The following is a 22,161-nucleotide window of genomic DNA, read 5'->3' as shown; positions in this document are numbered from 1 at the left end:
CTAAGTCATGTTACAGTACACGTTCATGTTTTTAAAAACTTGCAGCGTTCTACATATAGACTTTCCTTTTTTAATTAAATTTTCAAAACACAGAAACAAAAATCAAGCCCAACAAACAACATACTAACAAGGAATACAGGCTTTATTTTGAATCAGAATGGTACCTTCAGAACATAGCAGCAAAATTCATACTAAGATTGTTGTAGCAAATACATATTGTATCATTTTTATTGCATATAGTTGGGTTTAAATGGGTCTCAGGAGTGCAGACAAAGACAGAAGATTAATGGCTTTTCCTGGTAGTTATACCTTCAGGAAAGTGTTTTTGGGTCATGTGATGTGAAATAATACCATGTGCACTGTCATGTAAAACAATGTGGGAATGTCTTCCCACAATGAACTTTCTGTTAGTTTTTTGATGGAGCAGAAGTTGCGTAAAAGGCAGGATGGGAACACTGGAGGACAGTTTTCCGCTCTCTGGAGCTCATCCAGTGAACTGTGTCACTGCTGCATACCAGAGATTCCAAACGCTTCCTCCTCCTTGTTACTTCCACAAAAGAGCGAGCGGGATAATCACTGTTGAACTGCGAGAGCACTTGAGCAGGAAGACCTCCACAGCTCAGAACATCTGTGTCCATACAAACAGGACGGAAGTGATGTCTTTACCACACAAGAACTCTTTTATAGTGCAGAGAATGAAGCCAGCAAAGCATTGACCTCAACAGATCCGCAAATTCCCAAAGATTTTCAGTGCACATTTGGGTTCTGATTAAATGAAGGTTTCGTATGGATCATCGTGGCATTTACTTGATGTTTGTAGTAGCAGTGGAGCTTGGGCTTTGCGTTTATATTTGAGAAATCAATCCAAAGGTCCAGTTCTTACTGTACAAAGCTTTATCAGACTCTTTCATACCTGATATTTTGTGTAGTAGGCTGTTTTAGCTAGTTCATATTCCTTCCCTTTGTGCTGAATTTAGCATGTGTACAAATCATGCATGATAAACCACAACACTTTAACCACTAATATAACTAAAAATATCTTTATTGCATCTGTGAGAACCAAAAAACACAAATGCAAAAGCATATGGTGTCCTGTTTCTGTTCTTTCTTTTTAGATTGTGGTGGAAAAACAACTTCCCTGGCTCAAATTTTTGATTTTGTTAATATTTTTTTCTGAAGACAGACAAACATAAATCGTGATGAAAGCCAAAATATTAAATGTCACAGATGTATATGTTTTGAATAATCCACTATTTTGTAGAGAAGGGTCAAAATGACCATTTTCACCTGAGATTTGGAGCCAAATTAGAGCGGTGTAAAAATGACTTTAAAAAGATGGCAGCATCATTATTTTAGGTCTGTTAGTAAAATCTGTTGACTTTAGCAATCTTTGTTTCATTATATGCCAATGGTGACAGTTCAAAAATGGCAAAAAGCACTTCTTGTGTTTTTTGCCTCAAGTTTGCCTGCCTGTAACTCAAGAAGTATTAAAGGATATCTTAATATCCTCCTAGATTCTCATTCTTAACAAACTTTTCTTTTGATATCTTCATTTTAAAGGCCCTCAATGGTTCAATCCCAGAGATATGGAGATCTTAATGCGGCTCCATGAGTACATTGGTAAATTGTACACATTTTTAGTGGTCAAAAACCAAAAGGGGACCTATAATTACTCTTTCACAAGATGTAATATAAGTCTCTGGTGTCCCCAGAATGTGTCTGAAATTTTTAGCTCAAAATACCCCACAGATCATTTATTATAGCTTGTCAAATTTGCCCCTATTTGGGTGTGAGCAAAAACACGCCGTTTTTGTGTGTGTCCCTTTAAATGCAAATGAGCTGCTGCTCCCGGCCCCCTTTCCAGAAGAGGGCAGAGCTTTAACGGCTCACGCTTCGGTTGCTCAACAACAACAAAGCTGGAGAATCTCACGCAGCCAAAATGAGGATTGTCAGTAACGGTGTTCAGCCTTACATTGTTCAAACCGGAGTCGTAACTGATGGAGAGACTCGGGAAGGAATGAAACTGGACGTTTCTGAATGGTTAGTGGATAAATTTATGTAGTTGCTGTGGAGTTGATTCAACTCATCCACTAGCATGTGCCATCATGTTAATCTTTAGTACAAATCCAGCGTTGAATTGACCCTCGTTTGTGAAGCAGTCCGGCGTAAAATGACGGCATGACAACAGCACTCTACTACAACAACTCTTCCTCTTCTCCAAAGCAGCCCAACATGGCCTCACCTCCTTTGTTGTGTGTTCTTGTCACCAACCCGGGAAGAAGCTCGTTGTAGTCCCTACCAGCCGTTTGTTGTAATCCTTAAACAGCGATTTCTGTATAAGAAAATATCTCCCTTTGCATTGAACTTTGAGCGTCGTAACTTTGCAGATGTTGTTTATGCTCAAACAGCAACATTACACACTAACTAAAGTTAAAAAAGTGAAATCATAATCAACCACCCCTTTAATGCAAGGATTCACCTGCGTTGAATATCAGAGAGGAAAGGGTCTGTTGTACATCTGCATATATCAAGCTCTTACAAAAGGGTTCAGCGCATAGAAATGTTCAGCACTCACCCTTCGGGCTCCTGTGCCGCATTCACTTCCTTTAGATTCTCAAAGCGTCTTCTCCATCAGCTGTGCTCCTAGGTCAGAGCTTCCGGCCCCTGTGGACCCACTTTATGCTGACAACTGCTTTCTGAAGAAGAAGAGACTGCACTGCAGATATGGATCACAGCGCTGCCAGATACTCATCCTAGTACTGACAAACATGAGCAGTGTAGCATTTGAGCTGAGGAGATTCAGGGCACACAGGAAGCAGATCCTGTACTCTAGAGTTGGAGGAAAAAATCAATGCATTGCTACATCTCCTTCTTAAATTATTCTTATTGAAAAGCATATGCAAAACTTATTCTTTTGGTGAATCAGAATAGACATATTTTATATTTTACATGTTTTGCAATCTTTACGAAATGTGGGCATGAGCCATCTTAACTTGCCAAAGATTTGCACCCATCTACTTCTCCTAAATATTTTAAATGTATCAAGAATTGTTTTGAATTCGAATCCACTTGTGAGGGCCTAAAAATTCCCAACCTTACTGTAAACACACTTCCTTTAGGTCCAGATTTATCAGAGCTGCGACATTGCTTTCCTATTTTGCATTTGTTGTATTCTGTATAATTTCTCAGATAAAGCTGGTGTTTTGTGTTTGTTCTTGGAGATTAGACTTGGAGTTACTCTTTGTTATGGTTGTAGAACTTGTAAAAACAAGCTAGTACCTTCTCTTTTGGACAGCACTAATTAATAATGATACTGAAATGAGTTTTTGTTTACCGAAATTAACGTTTACTTTTAGCCAAAACCAAAGCTAACTTTTCACTGCATGTCTTTAGTAAATACTGGCAATCATTTTTAACGCCAAAAGAAGGTTTGCGCTGACGCAAGCTGTTCGTAATTCTGTCCTAGTTTGGGTAATTGGTTAATTGACCTCTTGATGCTATTGATGATATTTTTAGGTTCCCGAAATTCAGTGCATCTCTACAATGGGCCTAGCCTGGTAACATTTTTACATTTTGACACAGAGTGGATATAAACATGGTAAAATGTTTCGAATCAGCTGAGAGTACAACACTTACTAATTTCTGAAAGCACAATCAAAATAGACCAACGTTTTGTTTAAAAGTTTGAAAAACATTTAAATAACCGCATACAGGTTTGAAACGACATGAGGGGGAAATAAATAATTACTTTATTTTCACTTTAAGATGGGGTATTCATGTAAAACAAAGTATAAACAAACCTAAATTAAAGGTTGTTTAACTTCATTCTTAGTCTGTACAGTATAATGAGCTCTGCAATGTGAAGAAGGTTTGGTGGCTCTTTGACAGTCTTGTTCATCTCATAACTCATAATTTCATTTTATAATAGGATCACAAGATGTCCCGGTTTACCCGGGACAATCCCAGTTTTACAGGGTTTGTCCCAAGGTCCCAGAAATTTACCAACAAATGTAAATGTGTACCTGGTTTATCATTTGGACTCATGGGAGTGAAACTGTGTTTCTGGAATCGTTTCTCAATAATGATTCTCAATAAGGAAGCATTTTAACATCAAATAATTACACAGTTTACATATTATGTAATATTTTTTGTTATTGTGTTTGATTTTGTTGAAAATTTGGGGAAGTGTTTAATAAAATGAGGTATATTTGTTCTTTGAATTTCAAGCAAAACACGTATATTGTGATTATATACATTTGATTAACTGTATGGAAGTATTTTAACATCAAATTATTACACATTTCAGCTTTTTTATATTTGTTATTTTGCGTTTGATTCAAAATTTGGGGAAATGCTGCTTGTCAGTAGTCAAAGAGTCATCCGCTTGCTGTATTAGTCTGTCCAGTATACAGTACTTCTCCTTGCTTCTTTTGCCTATTTCTTTCTCACGGTTTACTTTTGCTTCCCTGCTTTCTTTGACCTTGTTCCACTCTGACTGCAGCTTGTTTTGTGTCCTTCCCTCCAGCCCCCTGTTGGCCCCTCCTCCCATCCGATGGCTCCGCCCAGTCCTGGAACCAACAGCAGCACCAATCACAGCAGCAGCAGCAGCAGCACGGCCGGCTGGGAGCAGCTCAGTAAAACTAACCTCTACATTCGTGGGTTACCGCCAACCACCACCGATCATGACCTGGTCAAGCTCTGTCAGCCGTGAGTACCACCCTAACTGGAGATAAAAAAAAAACAGACAAATATCAGGATTAGGCCTGCACTGGAATGGTTGAACTGATAATCATGATTATTTTTGCTCAAATGTTAGAATTACAATTATTAATCAAAATTATTGTCATTTTAGAAATTTCAGAATTTATTTCACTTAAGCACAAATTTTGAGAACGTCAACTCTTCTTGCATGGTTTATTTTACCTCAGATAGTTTTATGTATTATATTTATCTCTTAAATTAACACTCTTTACCTTATGAAAACAAGAAGCTTCTCTCAAAAATATTGGCACAAGTGAAATGCCTAATACAGGGTTCATACAGGGTGCTTAAAGTGCTTGAAGTACTTGAAAATGTAAGTCCTGGAAAACCCTTGAAAACAGCCATAATTATGAAAAGGTACTTGCAAAGTGCTTGAATAATTTAAAGACAGATTAGTGTTTAGATTATCAATAAAACAATCTTTTCACACAAAATTAATGCTGCAGCCGTCTGATATAGAGAGTCATTTCGCATGGCTGTGAGCGTGATATTGCTCATATAAATATCCAAGTATATGAAACAGTTTTTATTCTTTAGGTCAGTCATATATTCATGGGGGAAAAAATCAGTTTGAATAAGGAAAGCGATATCTTTGTCATAGTATCCTTTCAATGGTTAAAGTTATTGTATGTACTGCACTTTATTTCTACCATTTTGTTTATTTTTATTTATCTATTTACCTTTTAGAGAATTTGAAAGACAATAAAGATACTGTTTGATAACTGAGATCTCTGATTGTAGTCCTTGAAAACCAAAAAAGTAGTGCTTGAAAAGTCCTTGAAAGTCCTGGAAATTTCATTTTGCAATATATTAGTACGAACCCTGCTAATATTAATTCCAACAATTCCAATTAAATACAAAATTATGTCAATGCCCATCTTGCCGAGTATTAAGGTAAATATAGTCAGTTTTGGAACGTAATAAGTTGAGAGAAAACGCATGTTGTGTAACAGTATATTGGATCCTCCCTGCCTAAGCTCTTAAAAGGACAGCAACCTAATAAACCTGCTGCTGTCTGTCATTTTAATCAAAGAACAAAAGACAAAGAGAAAATCACTCAATGCTCTTGACTGGAAAACTTTTGTAACTTTAGGCTATAAGCAATTAGGCTATAAGCATCAATCTGTATTTCATTTTTACAATGAAAACTATCCAGTGTTATTTTACATTTGATTACTTTTATTTCTGTATTATTTCTTACCTGAATTTTACTGTTAGACCCACCTGGAAAACTTAAAACATGTTTATTTAATTTGTCTCTTTATTCTATTGTATTTATTTGTGCCATCATTTTTTGTTCTAATTGTATTACTGACTGTTTACTTGTCTTTTTTTGTAAAAGTAGTTCAATCATTTAAATAAGCCTCCTTGTGCTATGTGTAAGCTATTACAACAAAATTACCCAAATTATCAAAAAACTATGAGATAATAACACATTGTCTGTATGACGGTATGGCAGTTTTCCCCGTGGTAGCGAAAATATATCGATTATCGATATTTTTCAAGGTATCGTATCGAAGTTGGAAATTCCAGTATCATGACAACACTACTTTGCATTGTGGTTCCGAGGTTGCATAAGTGCATTATTCATATATATATATGCATATTCAGCAACCACAATCGCAAACAATATGGTCAAGATTCATGTTCAGATTTATTTTTCAGGTCATTACTGAGGTTTGCTCGCAGCAAACAACCGCGTGAAAGAAAACAGCTCTATTACATATTAATTTGAGCAAAAATATCGCAGTGGAGATTGCTAAACTCCAACATACATGATTGTCAGTGATTTCTGATTTCTTTTTTTCTTTTTTTTTTCTTTTTGCAGCCCAGCGAGAGCGTGTGTTTGCATAAAACACTGGCCAGAAAATGTATTTAAGATAAAAGCTCTGATTGGGGAATTTAATCTCTTGAAATCTGGCAACCGTAAGCATGTGGAGGCTTGTTACCAAAATATCACATAATTATGCTTAATTAATCAAGAGAATCAGAAATCACGATTAAAATACAATTTAGCGTGCAACCCAAATCAGGATATTATTTTTTAGCTACTGTTATCATACAGCCCTCACTTCAGAGTACTGAAAGACTTTATGATTTAAGAAACGGCCTTGAGGGGTGTTTTATTTGCTGTAGTAGAAGATAAGATGAACAGCGTGGCCTCCAGTGCCCCGGTTTGTCCGGATGTGTCTCATTAAACCCAGCTTCGCTGTGAGACGGCGGCTCCTCCAAATGGAGATCGATTACTGTGGCCGTTGAATCAACAATCCAATCCTTGCTTTACAGGGTCATGTTTGTACTTGGTTCTTTTTGAAACAATGTGCAGTTATTGCTTGATGAATGCTTCAATGTGGTTGAATGGCTCTGAGGTCAGTCTATTTATCAGAGATTGTCCGTTCATAAATGGAGGCAGATTATTGAGAGACATGCAGTGTAATTGCTTTGCCTGTGATCTGAGGACTGTTTCACACTCAATGCAAGTTAAACTCTGCAGCATCTGTGGCATGATGCCGATTATCACAGAAAATAATTTTGACTCTGTTTTTGTGTTTTTTGTTTTTTTTTTAAATAAAAAGGCACAGTTTGTGGTTAAAGTGAGCCAGTATTGACAGTACAAGCCTATGGAGCAACATTTCCATTGTAAAAGCAGAATTGTGCAGCTTGTGTTTTTTATTAAAGCACTTATGTGAATGATTCCTGTTTGTTCACATATCTTTATGAAGCGGGATTGTTTTTCTGCTGATTATAGATGTAATTCATCAAGTTTGCTCCATGTGAAAAGTCTCTTTCTGGTATTCTTGCACTTAAGTTACCTCCATTAGCTATGTGCGTTTGACGTTGAATAGACTGAATAAAACTTTACGCAGACAAGATAAGTAAATGATTATCTCATGCTAGTATAAAGTCTTATATCTTCTTTTGAAACTGTGTATTTTCCAAGGATGCAGAATATATCAGAATCATATTGGTAATCAGCTAATATTCAAGAATAGTTTTAAAATGTATCTATATTCTACATATATTGCCCGATATTGGATGTTTAATTGTGCGTTTTCATTTCGCCTATTTTTACATTACTTTTGCCAACATCTAATGTTTGTTTTTTAAAAACACAGTTTTTTAAAATAAAAATGGAAAACTTTTTATGCATTTTAGCTGTTTATTTACACAACAATAGCGTTTTGGGGGCCTGAAAACTCAAACTTTTGAAAACAGGCTTCAAAGTGCAAGATTCTGAAAACGATACCGTTATCGTCTCCACAAAAAAATGTTGCAAAAAAGTCTTTAGGTGCGTAGTGTTTCTTTACAAAGTGACGTCGCCAACTACTGGCTTGGCAGCAGAATGCAGTGTTTTTAGTCGTTTTCACGGATACTTGTGAACGGAGATCGTTTTGACAACATTGTCATCTGTACATAAAAAAAACAAAAAGGAAAAACATTTCCATTTTTAGTACATTTAGTATTGTCATACCCTTAATTGAATAATTCTAAAAATTCTAATTCATTTTTCTTTTTATTTCAGACGTTTGTGATACATGAATTCACAGCATCCGAAACAATCTATTTTCAGCGTTTTATTTTTAATTTATTTATATTTATTAATTTATTTATTTGTTGAATTTTAATATGGCCATATATTGGCCATATAATGTAAATAATTATTGACTCATTTGTATTGGCCAGAATTTGAATATTTGTGCAAATCTAGTAGGGATGCACAATATATCGGCCACCATATCGGTATCGGCTGATATCTGTTCATTTTTAATGTTATCGTTATCAGCCAGATAAGAAAATTTGGCCGATATATTAAATCAGATAAATAATGGATTATTTCCTTCAGCTGAGACTCTTCAGATGGGCATTGTTCACCATGATGGGTTTAAATTGCTTGAAATCAATTCAATTCAATTCAATTCAGGAAAATACAGTTAAGTGCTATATGTACAGCTCAAGTCTGTCATATAAGCTACATAAAGTTATAATGAGAACATTATAATTGTGTGCTTGGGACGTGGCTTTTAATGGTGAGACTTTTGTTTTTGTAATCAGGCTCTCAAAAAATATATAAAAATTTGGATTTAGATTTATCGGCCAATATATCGGTTATCGGCTTTTAAATATAAAGAATTATAGGATATCGTATCGGCCAAAATTTTCATATCGGTGCATCCCTAATATCTAGTATTTTTGTATTTCTATTTCTAGTATTCTATATCTAATATCTACAATCTAAAAATAATCTTTTGGCTCAACAACAAAAAAAATTAACGCAACAGTTTGCATTAATTTTTTTGAGTTAAGACAACTTTGAGAGAATTTACGTTCAACCAACAAGCTACGTTGAGTTAGAGGAACTTATTTGTAGCATAAACACAAATATTTAAGTTGATTACTCAAAATAATCCAACTACCAGAGTTGTAGCCCTGGAACCAATTAATCTTATCTATTTCAGTTCAAATCAACAGCTATCATAGCACATGCTAACATAACTTATTTAACATGTATATTTAATGAACAAGTAAGATATTACTTGTAACTGGCATTAGCACAGTCATTGCTTATAGTGTTTACCTTCATGTATCTCTTCAGCACAATGGTAACCACAAAAACTTCAACATTACAGAAACTCTTTTAAATGTCAAACATAACAGCATTAAACACTAACAGGTCTTTACCTTCACTAAAAACAAATAAATTAACACTTAATTTCAACATTTATTCTCCTTATCCAGTCCTATGCAAAGCATGCTGGAAACTACTAGAAATCCACTGCCTGATTTCTGAAGTTACCAAGACAATTTCATTAAGTTACTGCAACGTAATTTATAAAAAAACAAAAGCCAATTAATGCAGAAATTTGAGTTTAAATTACAGACAATATTAAGTTGATGTAATGATCAACATTATTATGTCAACAAAAACTCTACAAAATAATGTTTGCAACTTAAAAGGTTGAATTAAAACAATACATTAGAATTTTTAACTTGCAACCATGCATTTATTTAAGTTATGGTAACACATCCCCTCAATTACTTTTTAGACTTTTTTTTTTTATAAACAGGAATTATGCAACATAATTATGCCACAAATTCTGTCGATTAGTGCTTCACTTTGATTGAACACGAGAGCACACGCAGGATGTTCTGGCAGTATCTGGGACGGTGTTGGATAAAGAAAGAGTCATTGCTGCTCTGTGGTCTTAGTATTGTAATCTCACACAGCCTGGCACTGCGGCTCAATGAACTCTCATATTTCGGTCACTCTGTGTCAAGGGCTGGAGGGTGACTTTCCCCTCTAAGAGGTCTGGGATGAATGCCATCAATAAAAGATGAGGCATATGCTGTGTCGCTTTGAGTCTATTGGATGATTTGATATGATTTTCGAGCAGAATCACAGAACCGGTCCTCAGAGGACTCCTGTGAGTGAAGGCGCTAAGAAGACTGACAGATAGACCATACTGCATTGCTGCAGTGAGAAATGACACTTAGGAACAGAACAATCCAATGTTGTCGGTGAGTCTAAGTTAGGATGTGTGGTATGACCAAATGATATGAGTAAATATATTATTAGCTAGTCATTTTTGCTGAACATTTAACACAAAAATAGTAAATATATTGAATAGCCTTGTTGTGATGACTTTTTGTAGGATAGTCAATTGAATGAAATAATTTAGAAATGAAAGATGGTTTATCACATTTAAATATTTTCAATTTTATTTGGATTTTGATTGGATTTGAAGTCTGACATAAGTGCAAAAATAGCTTAAATTAACAGGGGATTGGGACAAAAATGCCAGCCAATTCAAAATAAGGGGGCAAAAAAATACCATCTTTGCAGTGTCAAGATGGCTTTTGTTGATGCTGATAAATGTTGGACATGTTGGGCTGCTTTAGAAACGAGGAAGAGTTGTTGTAGTAAAGTGTTGTTACCATGCCGTCATTTTACGCCGGACTGCTTCACAAACGAGGGTCAATTCAACACTGGATTTGCACAAAAGATTAACATGACGGCACATGCTAGTCCATGAGTTGAATCAACTCCACAGCAACTACATACATTTATCCACTAACCATTCAGAAAAATCTAAAAGTTGTAACTTCTTCCTGAGTCTCTCCATCAGTGTCGACTCCGGTTTGAACAATGTAAGGCTGAACACCGTTACTGACAATCCTCATTTTGGCTGCGTGAGATTCTCCAGCTTTGTTGTTGTTGAGCAACCGAAGCGCGAGCTGTTAAAGCTCCACCCTCTTCTAGAAAGGGGGCCGGGAGCAGCAGCTCAATTGCATTTAAAGGGACACACACAAAAACGGCGTGTTTTTACTCACACCCAAATAGGGGCAAATTTGACAAGCTATAATAAATGATCTGTGAGGTATTTTTAGCTAAAACTTCACAGACACATTCTGGGGACACCAGAGACTTATATCATATCTTGTGAAAAGGGGCATAATAGGACCGCTTTAATGTGCCACGTTGCAATTGAAAACGTTGAATTTTTGCAGTAGTCCATGTTTGTTCTTTGCTGTCACATGTAAATTACGTGAATCAGTCCTGCCCGCTGATCGTGGTGTAAAGGGTGTAGAAAAGTATACAAAAGTCAGACAAATTGATATGGTCATATTATATGTACTGTTTGCTCAAACTCCAAGAACAAGCGCAGGATCTTTAGAGGTGTATAGTTTCAAAGGACCACAAGGTTTGTTTTGGTGCATCACTGCAGAAGCAGAGCACAGAATGATCCTGTTACTGAATCACGGATGGTGAGTGGATGAAAGACCACTGATGTGACTTTGAAGTCTCATTTTCCTCCTCTGAGCCCTTCATCAAACTTCCTCCCACTCTATGCGCGCACACACACACACACACACACACACGCACACGCACACACATATCAACAAACATCGACTTTGTAACACATTCAGGCTAACATATACATTGTGTTTCCTCATTATTCAGGAACAGAAGCAGGACTCAACAATATAACCTTTTTTTTCTGGCCAGATATTTGCACTGGCCAGCAATTTAATTTTATTTATATATATATATATATATATGCGGCTCGATTTCCACGTGTTTTTAGACGGGATATGTGAATGGCCCCTAATAATCCTGCTGCTGTCTGTGTCATTAATGTTAATCAAAGAACAAAAGACAAAGAGAAAATCACTCACTGCTCTTGACTGAATAACTTTTGTAGCTTTAAAAAGGAATGATCTATATTTAATTTATAATTTATGCAGTGAAGACTGTGAAGTGTTTGATAACTTAATTTAAATATTTAAAATATACTGTCTTTATGTTGTTTCTACATTAATTTGGAGATTAAATGTGAAATTATTACAATATAATAATATATTAAAAACTTTTAATGTTAGGTGCAATTAATCGTGATTAATTACAGAAAAATGTGCGAATAACTAGTTAATTTTTTAATCGATTGACAGCACTTATATTTGCGCGTGTGTGCCTAAAAAAGTTGTGAAAATATAATAAATAATTATTAAAATGTGCATCATATAATTTTTTTTGATACCTAAAAATATTGCTGTGAATACTGATATACGTCACATTCTTACTTATGAATTTAATTATTTAATTATTTTATGCAATAGCGTTACCTTTACATGCATTTTTTACCCTAAGAAGTCTAAACTCATTTACATCACGTTGTAAGCATGTAATAATCATTGGAATAATTAGTAATGACCTAATGTGCCTTAGTCCTGCCTCTCAAACGTCTGCAGTGGAGAGACATGTTAGGACTGTTGAACCCAATGTCACTTTGCTTCTTTAAAAAAAAACAGCTTTTGATATTTGCATCACTGAAAACAACATTTCAGCTGTATGCCTTGTGATGATCACAGGTTTGTCCTCAAAGGAACTCAATCACCGTCTTTAATTAGAAAGCTGCTGCAGTGTAAAGAGAGCAGCACAGTTCATCTATGGCCGTGATTGAGGCTCTGGATTAGTGTTGGGCTTTTCACTGGAGGGTCAGTGGTGTGATCGCCTAACCCTTTCGATGTATTTAGCTTAATCTCATCCTGATGCCTAAAGCGATTTGTCCTTTGACCTTTCAGATGTAACCTTTTCCAGGGCACATCCCTGGGAAAGATATGAGGTCAGAGGTATCAATGTCATAACACAAGCTTATGGGGCTTTGAGAATCAAATAATATGTTGGACCGTGCAACATCAGATCAGTGTTTGGATTTGATCCTCTATTCTTTGGCTGCTTTTTTGACTGCCGATATGATTGTATCAGGGCTGCTGGGCGATATAGTTACATTTGTTTTAATGTTTTTTTAGCCGTTTGATGCTGTTTAGTCTCAATATTGATGTATTTGCTCTGTAACTGTTTTAAAAGATTATTTATTTATTCATTTGTAGCCGAATATATTCAAAATGTTTAATGCTTATGAACCTGCTGCAGTTTTATTTAACTCAACTATTGTTTAAAAATGACTATATGGCTGGCTTAAAATGAACCCAAAATAGGTTGGAAATTAAAAAACAGACACACAATTACTAGAGGCAACAATAAAAATTAAAAGGTGAACATTTATTAATAAGCAATTTAATAAATGTTTATTGTTTAATTATTATTCATTAATAAATGTTCATTTATTAAACATATCAATAAATGTTAATTTCCACCATACATTGGGTTCATTTTCAGCAAGCAGTACAGTCATTTTTAAACAATAGTTGAGTTAAATAAAACTACCCAGCAGGTTGGGCGAACATTTAACCCAACCGCAGGGTTAAAACAACCCAATTGCTCGGTTTGTCCATTTTAACCCAGCATATATATATAATATATATATATATATATATATATATATAATTTTGTTTTTTATGGTTGCTACACCTCATGCTGAAATTGAGATTCAAACCTTTTTTACACATCATGCTATATATGCTAAATATATATATACTTTGGCAGCCTAAAAATTGCCAGCGTAAAACACATAGTGTGAATATGATCTGTTACTGGAATCAGTCCAGTTTGCTTTGTGTTGATTATCCTGTGAATCTTGGGATATCGTCTTCACTATCGTACACTAAAAGTGTGCATAGATGATGTTTATTTTTATATATTCAGCTTCTGTGTATTTTCTTAAAAGCATGCTGGAGTGTATTTTTTACATTTTCATTCTTTTCTATATGTTATTGAAGATAAAAACAGCATGAGAACTGTGCTTGTGAATTGTTGCTGAGAGGATTTTACTCTTCCAAAAAAAAAAAAAAAAAAATCCACTTAACATAAGCGCCTGTAAGTCGCATTTTCATGCAAATCAAAGGATGTGGCTTTCAAGACCCTTTCACCTTTGCATATATCCAGACTGGAATAGATTAAAGAGTCTGTCCTTAAGGAAATGCTGTCTAGTTGGAAATGAACCAAAACCAGGGCAGTTCTCCGAGGGAGGGAACATTCCTCTAACATTCTTCAAGGGTTGTGCGCTCTTTTGCCAGGTCACTTAGCACTGCATCCTATCCAGATGTGGTGCAATGAAGTGACTAGATAAAAGCTAACTCTTCCTTGTTTATCCGAGTCTTATTAACCAGGTGCCATGAGTGACACGAGTTTCCATTTCTGCACCGTCATGAGATCTCATTGGCCTAAAATCATACTCCACATAGAAATTAAGGTTTTTGAGGAAAACGTTCCAGGATTTTTCTCCATATAGTGGACTTCACTGGGGTTCAACGGGTTGAAGGTCCAAATGTCAGTTTCAGTGCAGCTTCAAAGAGCTCTACATGATCCCAGACGAGGAATAAGAGTCTTATCTAGAGAAATGATCTGTCATTTTCTAAAAAAAAAAAAAAAATTATATACTTTTAAACCACAAATGCTCATCTTATACTGTTCTGTGATGAGCCACACATTACGTAATCACATTGACGTAGGCGGAGGTATTGTGGTAGGACGATTAAAATTCATCTCATTTTCTCCTCCAACTTCAAAATCGTATGAAATCGTTGTTTTATCTTTTTTGTAAAGGGCATTTGACTCAGTTTTTGCACGTTCGCTTTGTAGACACTTGCTCAGTACTTCCGCCTACGTCACGCGTGACCTTTCCAACGTGATTACGTAATGCGTGCCACATCGCAGAGCATTGCAAGATGAGTATTATTTGCGTAATATGTGTATATGTATGTATGTATATATATATATATACATATCGGTTATGGTCACCAATATATTGTGCATCTCTTGTTAATCTCAACAAATATAGGAAGACTGTGTTCACAGAGCAGAAAAGGCCCCTGCTGTTTGCTTAAGCTGAGTTATGAAACGTCGCCCTGAGCTCTTACTATAGAGATCAATATGCTTCTGGTGGAGGGTAACCGGAGCTGCCGTCAGGCTCTATAATGGGATCAAGACTGGGGTTGAAATGGCAGGTGAAACACCAGTCACATTGTTCTCTCGGTCATTCTATCCGTCTCTCGGCCTCTCCTCCACTGTCTGGCCGCTGCAATTCAATTGTAATAGATTTTCAGCGGAAGCTAATGGAGAGGTGGCCTATTAGGATGGGTTTTTTCTCCTGATGGCCTCGTCGTTTTCCGGTAAACCAGGCGATGAAGCGCATAAAAAGGCCTATAAATGCTGTTGTGCTGTCTCTCTGGACACCGAGATTACTAAATGACATTTGTCAACTTTTCATAACCTGTTCGCTCTGTTCCAAAACCTAGTGAGCTGCCTACGTAGGCAGCATTTTAAGGGATCATACATGCACAAAAAGTCTGTTTCAAAAGTTGGATAAATTCTAAGGCAGCATCACTATTAGTCTTTATTTCAAATGTTGAAATTTGTATGCTGTATATTTTTGTGCAACAGTTGGGTTCCAGAAGTAAAAATCCCATTCATTTTCTCCATAGGGGAACTGATTTTGAACAATAACTTGTTAATTAACCGTTAAAGACAGACCTACTGAGCCACAAGGTTGTTAATCAATCGTATATGCTTTTGATGAAGCAATTAGCTTGCATTATTTTAACTTTTTTTAAACACAGTGGAATTCCTGGTGAAAAACTACATTACCCATGATTCTGTTTAGAAATCTCCACCAATCAGAGAATCAGAACAGAAAATTGCGCCAAAAGAACTCTTTAGCTCCGCCCACTCAATCACAGCAAATTACATAGAGTCTCTCCATGCTCTCAAACTACTTAAATATTTGTATGTATATGCAATTTTTGCAATTAATGTAAAATATGTTGTTTCTATAAATATAGACAAATATATGGGATTGTAGATATTTCCTCAGTTAAGTTGTAGTTAAGTTTGGTTTTGTTTTTCCATTGCAAAATGTAACTATATTGTCTCCCAGCTCTTTATAAAAAGTTGAATATACAAGTATGTCCAACTTTATCTGTATACATACAATATACTTACATAGGGCGATGTTTACTTTGTAGCATATCTCAAATGCTTGATTGTATGGATGCAAGATATATCGGCCACAATATCGGTATCAGCTGATATATGTTTATTTTTAATGTTATCGGTATCGGTCCGATAAGAAAATTTGGCCGATATATTAAAGCCGATAAATAATGGCTTATTTCCTTCAGCTGAGACACTTCAGATGCGCACTGTCCGCCATTATTGTTTTGAATTGTTTGAAATATGATTGAAATCACTTCAAAAAGGAAAATACAGTTAAGTTACGTCTGTCATATAGGCTACATAAAATTATAATGAGAACACCATAATTGTGAGCTTGGGACACGGCTTTTATTAGTAAGACTTTTGTTTTTGTAATCAGGCTCTCAAAAATGATATAAAAATTTGGATTTAGATTTATCTGCCAATATATTGGTTATCGGCTTTCAAATATAAAGAATTATCGGTATCGGCCAAAATTTTCATATCGGTACATCACTACTTGATTGTTTATATCGTCTCAAAGTGTAAACTATATTATCGCCCTGCTAAATGTATATAAGGCATGAAAATATTAATATATTGTAAACATGTGCATTACGATTTTCTGCTTTGAAAAAATGTGCATTGTGAAAAATGCTATATAAATAAATTACTACACAGTCTTGTATATTTGACGTTCTGTCCGTTTTTCAAGCACTTTTTAGCTTCAAATAAAAGTTTGTTACGTGATTCCCCTCACTGGTTGGTTTGATTCATGGCTTGTGACTCTCTATCAAAGACTTTTTAAAATCCCTATGGTGAAAAATTCTTCTGGATCCAAGGTCGCTGTAAAAGTGTCCTCAGAGTCCCTGAAAGCTTCGAATTACTTTTTTTCCTAACACCTCCAAGCTTTTGATTGAAGCACGGCTTCTATAAGCCGCTCAGGAGGAAACGACGGGAGGCAGGAGGAAGATACGAGATCCTCGTAATTGATCAATATTAGGTCAATTGGTGCAAACCCTTCACCCCCCTCTGGAGAAGAAGACCTCGAGGTCACAGACTTTAGGAGTCTGCTGTAATTGGATTTCAAATCTCATGAAGGCTTTCCTATTTGGTTATTAATTGAAAGAGCTTAATGACCTTTTTTTTCCTTTTCTTGCCATCGGTGGCTGTTGAAGTACACATGAGGTCATATTGGTGCCGAGGTGCCCATCCTGTGAGGTCAAAGGTCATGTTTTCACTCACATGTTCCTTACAGCATTCCACTGCAGTTTTTATAACCCCCTCATAAATCAATCACATTTCCCCCCAAGGACTCCTTCACCCATTCTGTTCTCCTCCAGAGATGCTTCCTCCTGCAGAGCTCGTTTTTGGCTCAGAAGTGTACAGAATATACCTCAATACAATGAAGCATTGTTAAACATTCACTTCTTTTACAAATTTTAGGTTTTTAGACACAAACCTTAAAGGAATAGTTCACCCAAAAATAAAAATAATGTAATTTACTCACTCTTATGTTGTTTCAAATATTATTGTAGGTCTTTTGTTTGTTCAGTTAGCAACTGTAATACAGAAATGCATTCTTACTTGCTTAAGTATTAAATATATTCTCAATATGTGATTTTGCTGGCAATTAAAATAGAAAAAGAACAATAAAATTGATTAATTTCAATTTTTGTATCGTCCAACTCTAGTTCTCACACATAAATTCATTCATATGCAATATTCAGTATTCATTTGCAAGTACATATTAGTGTTATTTTAGGATCATTAATATACTTTTATAGCTTTTGTTAATATATATATATATATATATATAACTCGATTAATCACATTTTTTCTGTGATTAATCACGATTAATCGCAATTAAAAACACTTACGTTTTTATACATTTTTAATATATTTTATAATGTAATAATTTGTAATAATGAAGGCCAGTATCACTGATACTAATACTGCTATTGATGTCTCGATGATACGGATTCCCCCCCCCCCCCCCCCCCCCCCCCCGCCCCCCAATTTTAAACATGAATTATAGCCATTCAACATTGAAAAGCTTCAAAAATATAACAACTTTTAATTTAAGTGAACTTAGAGTAATCCTCACAGAAACCCATAATAAATGTCATATTTACCTGTACCCTTCCTACCTGTCTAACAAATAGGAAAAATATAGAAATTAAATAAAGTTACCGAACAGTGACAGTGCACATGACGCGGATCTCACACGCGTCCCACTTTCTCACAGCTCTTTACTTTCGTTTAAGATTTTAACTCATTCAAGGCTGCTCTTATGAAGATACTCTACAAAACGAACATTTTTGGCATTATTGTGTGTGTTATTGTTCGTTCAAGCATGACAGAGAACTCGATTCTGTTGCGCCGTCTACGCACACGACACTGACGCGCGTGACAGGACATTCTCAGACAGTGCGTTCTCTTTTTCTCTTTTGGCACGCTTAAATGGCTTAAAAGCATGAATAAGAGCGTGATCATATATTGTCATTTATATCTGTGTGTGTGTGTGTGTTTTAAAAATCATAACGAATCTCTTTTTGTTCTTGTTAAAGGTATGGAAAAATCGTATCAACCAAGGCCATCTTAGACAAAACCACAAACAAATGCAAAGGTACGTACATTTATGTTTTGCCCTCTGATTTGTGTATCTCAATATCTGTGCAGTTTAGTGTTTTTCCCTAAGATGGGATTTCATATTCCTCTGAGAGCTGCTTATTGTATTGATGTGCACACCAACTTTTAATTCAAATTTAATTAACAGATCGCAAAAATGGCTTTTTATGGGTGTTATCTGAACATTTATCATTCTGTATTGAACAATCCAATAAAGAGAAAAAATCATGATGCCAAATTTCTAAAAATGCCTATGTACAAAATAGTCCAGAACAAAGTCTGCTGAAAAACTAGCAATTCTGTAGAATTTCAAAGTAGTGTCAATCCCAATGCACATTCAGGTTTTATTCACTTTCATGAAAGGTCTTATTCACAAAACATGCAGATTTTGCCATATATCTATATCTAAATTCAGGTCCTTCAGCTCATGGTGCCGTCATGTATATAACGCTTCTGACTGGGTTGCGTCTTATCCTGTTTCTGCTGACCACAAAGTGTTTTATCTGGTCCTCTGCTTATGTCATTAATGCTTTTCACCACACTCACGTCATGATTCATGACCGCTGGACTGCAGCCTTGATTTAGTCTGCATGTAGACCTGAGTAATATATCTAAAAAAATTCCATTGATAATCTTCAGTATATCTCAATATTCATTCATTTTCTTTTAAAAAAGTTATTTTTTTAAATAAATAAAACAGCTGCCTAAATTCAAGATGTTTATAGACTTTAGTCAGTTTAGACACCATATTGAATTTAACGTGGATGAAAACGAGGCTGTGAAGGATGACTTTACAATGGCACACACTGTATAAAGGACCTAGATCACGTCATTTTCACAACTCACTACTTAATAGGGCTGGGGATTGACACAAATTTCATGAATCGATTCACATTTGATTTGATTCCAATTCAGTTTGTTTCGATATTGATTATTTTGGATATATATCAGGTATAGTACATGGCAATACAATATCTCTCAACTAATGCTGTGAACTATACAGGGAGTCAAATTTCCTGATAATTTACTCACCCCCATGTCATCCAAGATGTTTATGTCTTTCTTTCTTCAGTCAAAAAGAAATGAAGGTTTTTGAGGAAAACATTCCAGGATTTTTCTCCATATAGTGGACTTCACTGGGGTTCAACGGGTTGAAGGTCCAAATGTCAGTTTCAGTGCAGCTTCAAAGAGCTCTACATGATCACAGACGAGGAATAAGAGTCTTATCTAGAGAAATGATCGGTCATTTTCTAAAAAAAAAAAAATTAAAATCTATATACTTTTTAACCACAAATGCTCATCTTGCACTGCTCTGTGAAGCGCCACGCATTACGTAATCATGCGTGACGTAAGCGGAATTACCGATCCAGTGTCTACAAAGGGAACGTGCAAAGACTAAGTCAAAAGGTCTTTACAAAAATAAAGGTAAAACGAAAATAAGAAGTTTTTTGCCCTACCGCCGTACTTCCACCTACGTCAACGTGATTACGTAATGCGTGGCGCATCGCAGAGCAGTGCAAGACGAGCATTTGTGGTTAAAAAGTATATAGAATTTAATTTTTTTTTTTTTTTTAGAAAATTAAAATCGTTTCTCTAGATAAGACTCTTATTCCTCGTCTGGGATCATGTAGAGCTCTTTGAAGCTGCACTGAAACTGACATTTGGACCTTCAACCCGTTGAACCCCAGTGAAGTCCACTATATGGAGAAAAATCCTGGAATGTTTTCCTCAAAAACCTTCATTTCTTTTCGACTGAAGAAAGAAAGACATAAACATCTTGGATGACATGGGGGTGAGAAAATTATCAGGAAATTTTAATTCTTAAGAATTAAAGATCAATCGGTTCATCTAAATGAGAATCAGTTAAATCGAGAAATCGATATTTTTTTTTTTTTTTTTTACCCAGTCCTACGACTTAAAACCGTTTTATAGGGTTTTTGAGTTTTTGTGAGACATTTGTCAGCTAAACAATCGGTATGATGTTAAACAACAATCCATTGAACGCACTCTCTCACAGCCTTGTTTTCATTCCTGTCAAAAATTAAATATGGCACTACCCTGACTAAGGCCTATTTCAAGAACTAAAATACATTAAAGTGCATCTTCCTCACTTTAATGGACAAATAAAAACACATTAAAAAGGTTGCAATATCCAGTGTTGCTTTATTTTATATTGCCAGCAAAATCATTGCAGTATATTATATAAGTGTGTACGCACACTTCTGCAATGTGTGAGTGTTTTTGTGGGGTTAGTGTGTGTGTTTGCGTGTTCACGCCCTGCTTTCCGTCATTGAGCAGCTATGCTGCCGTGGGTGTATCAGGAAACAGATACCCAGTCAGTCTGTTGCTGTTTCCCAGACCCCTCGCTGTTATTCCTGTCCTGGCCTCGGTGTCTTGACTGAGGCCTCTGGGGTTTGTTCCAGGCCGGTGTCGTCCAGGACCTGGCTCTGTTCCTGGGCTTGGCACCTCGGGGCAGGACTGCCCTGGAGCATGTGGCTGAGTCACAACGCTGTGGATTATTTATGTGCTGAGTAATTTCAGTCAGGCTTGAGGAGGGTGTTGATGGACTGGCTTCACGTCTTAGTTTCCTGTAGTCCAGCCCTTCTCAACCCCGCACGAATTTCAAAGAAGCCGGATGGAAAATGTTAACCCCGAGTCGCACTGTGCTGCACAAATGCAAATGATCTAAACCCAACCCACAGTCTAACCAGAGAAGCCCGGCTTTCACTTTCACATCAAACTGCTAAACACTAAGCTGGTGGTTATATATTGTATGCTTGTAATAATTTCGACGTGATTTTGCTGAGAGTGTAAAAATAAGCTTTTTATTTGACTAAAGATCATGTCATTACGTTAGTTTAACAACCACAAGTTTCTAGTTTAGACTAGTTTCACATTTAAGTTGATTAAGCATGTAAAAATGTGGAATGATAGTCAGAAATGAAATTGAACCTTTGGATATAATATTGTGAAAAAAAAAAAAGTTTGCATATGTGTTTTTGTTGAGTATTATATTTGATACATCAGGCTTTTATGGCTCATATAGTATGATATAGTGAAAATATGAAGCTCATACTTGAGGAGGAAAAACACCTCAATGTTATTCAGAGGCCCAAACTGAGCAAAAATATGCAATTTAGTGCATATGCAGATATTTATATTGACAAAAATATTGCTTGTAATGTAAATCAATGAGATTTTGACAACAGTATAGCAGACTGTGTACATAAAATGCATATAGGGCTAAATATCAGTCGTGACTCTATATCTCCCAATATGTCTTAGTAAGATGATATTTAAAGGATTAGTTCACTTCAGAATTAAAATTTCCCTGATAATTTGCTCACCCCCATGTCATCCAAGATGTTTATGTCTTTCTTTCTTCAGTTGAAAAG

General features: G+C 35.8%; 1 protein-coding gene across 3 annotated transcripts in view; it reads left to right on the top strand.

The window, feature by feature from the left end:
• The window catches only part of LOC127518359 (RNA-binding motif, single-stranded-interacting protein 1), an 85,325-nt gene that overhangs the window by 24,213 nt on the left and 38,951 nt on the right, over positions 1-22,161 (top strand). For all 3 annotated transcript variants that reach the window (XM_051904932.1, XM_051904934.1, XM_051904935.1), the window contains exons 2-3: positions 4,526-4,707; positions 18,706-18,764. In XM_051904932.1, the coding sequence (XP_051760892.1) occupies positions 4,526-4,707; positions 18,706-18,764 (241 nt within the window). The remainder of the gene's footprint in view (positions 1-4,525; positions 4,708-18,705; positions 18,765-22,161) is intronic.

This window comes from Ctenopharyngodon idella, chromosome 9 (genome assembly GCF_019924925.1).
Source record: "Ctenopharyngodon idella isolate HZGC_01 chromosome 9, HZGC01, whole genome shotgun sequence".
Lineage (NCBI taxonomy): Eukaryota > Metazoa > Chordata > Actinopteri > Cypriniformes > Xenocyprididae > Ctenopharyngodon > Ctenopharyngodon idella.
Note: the sequence above shows the minus strand (reverse complement) of the source record. Positions and strands in the feature narration are given on the sequence as shown.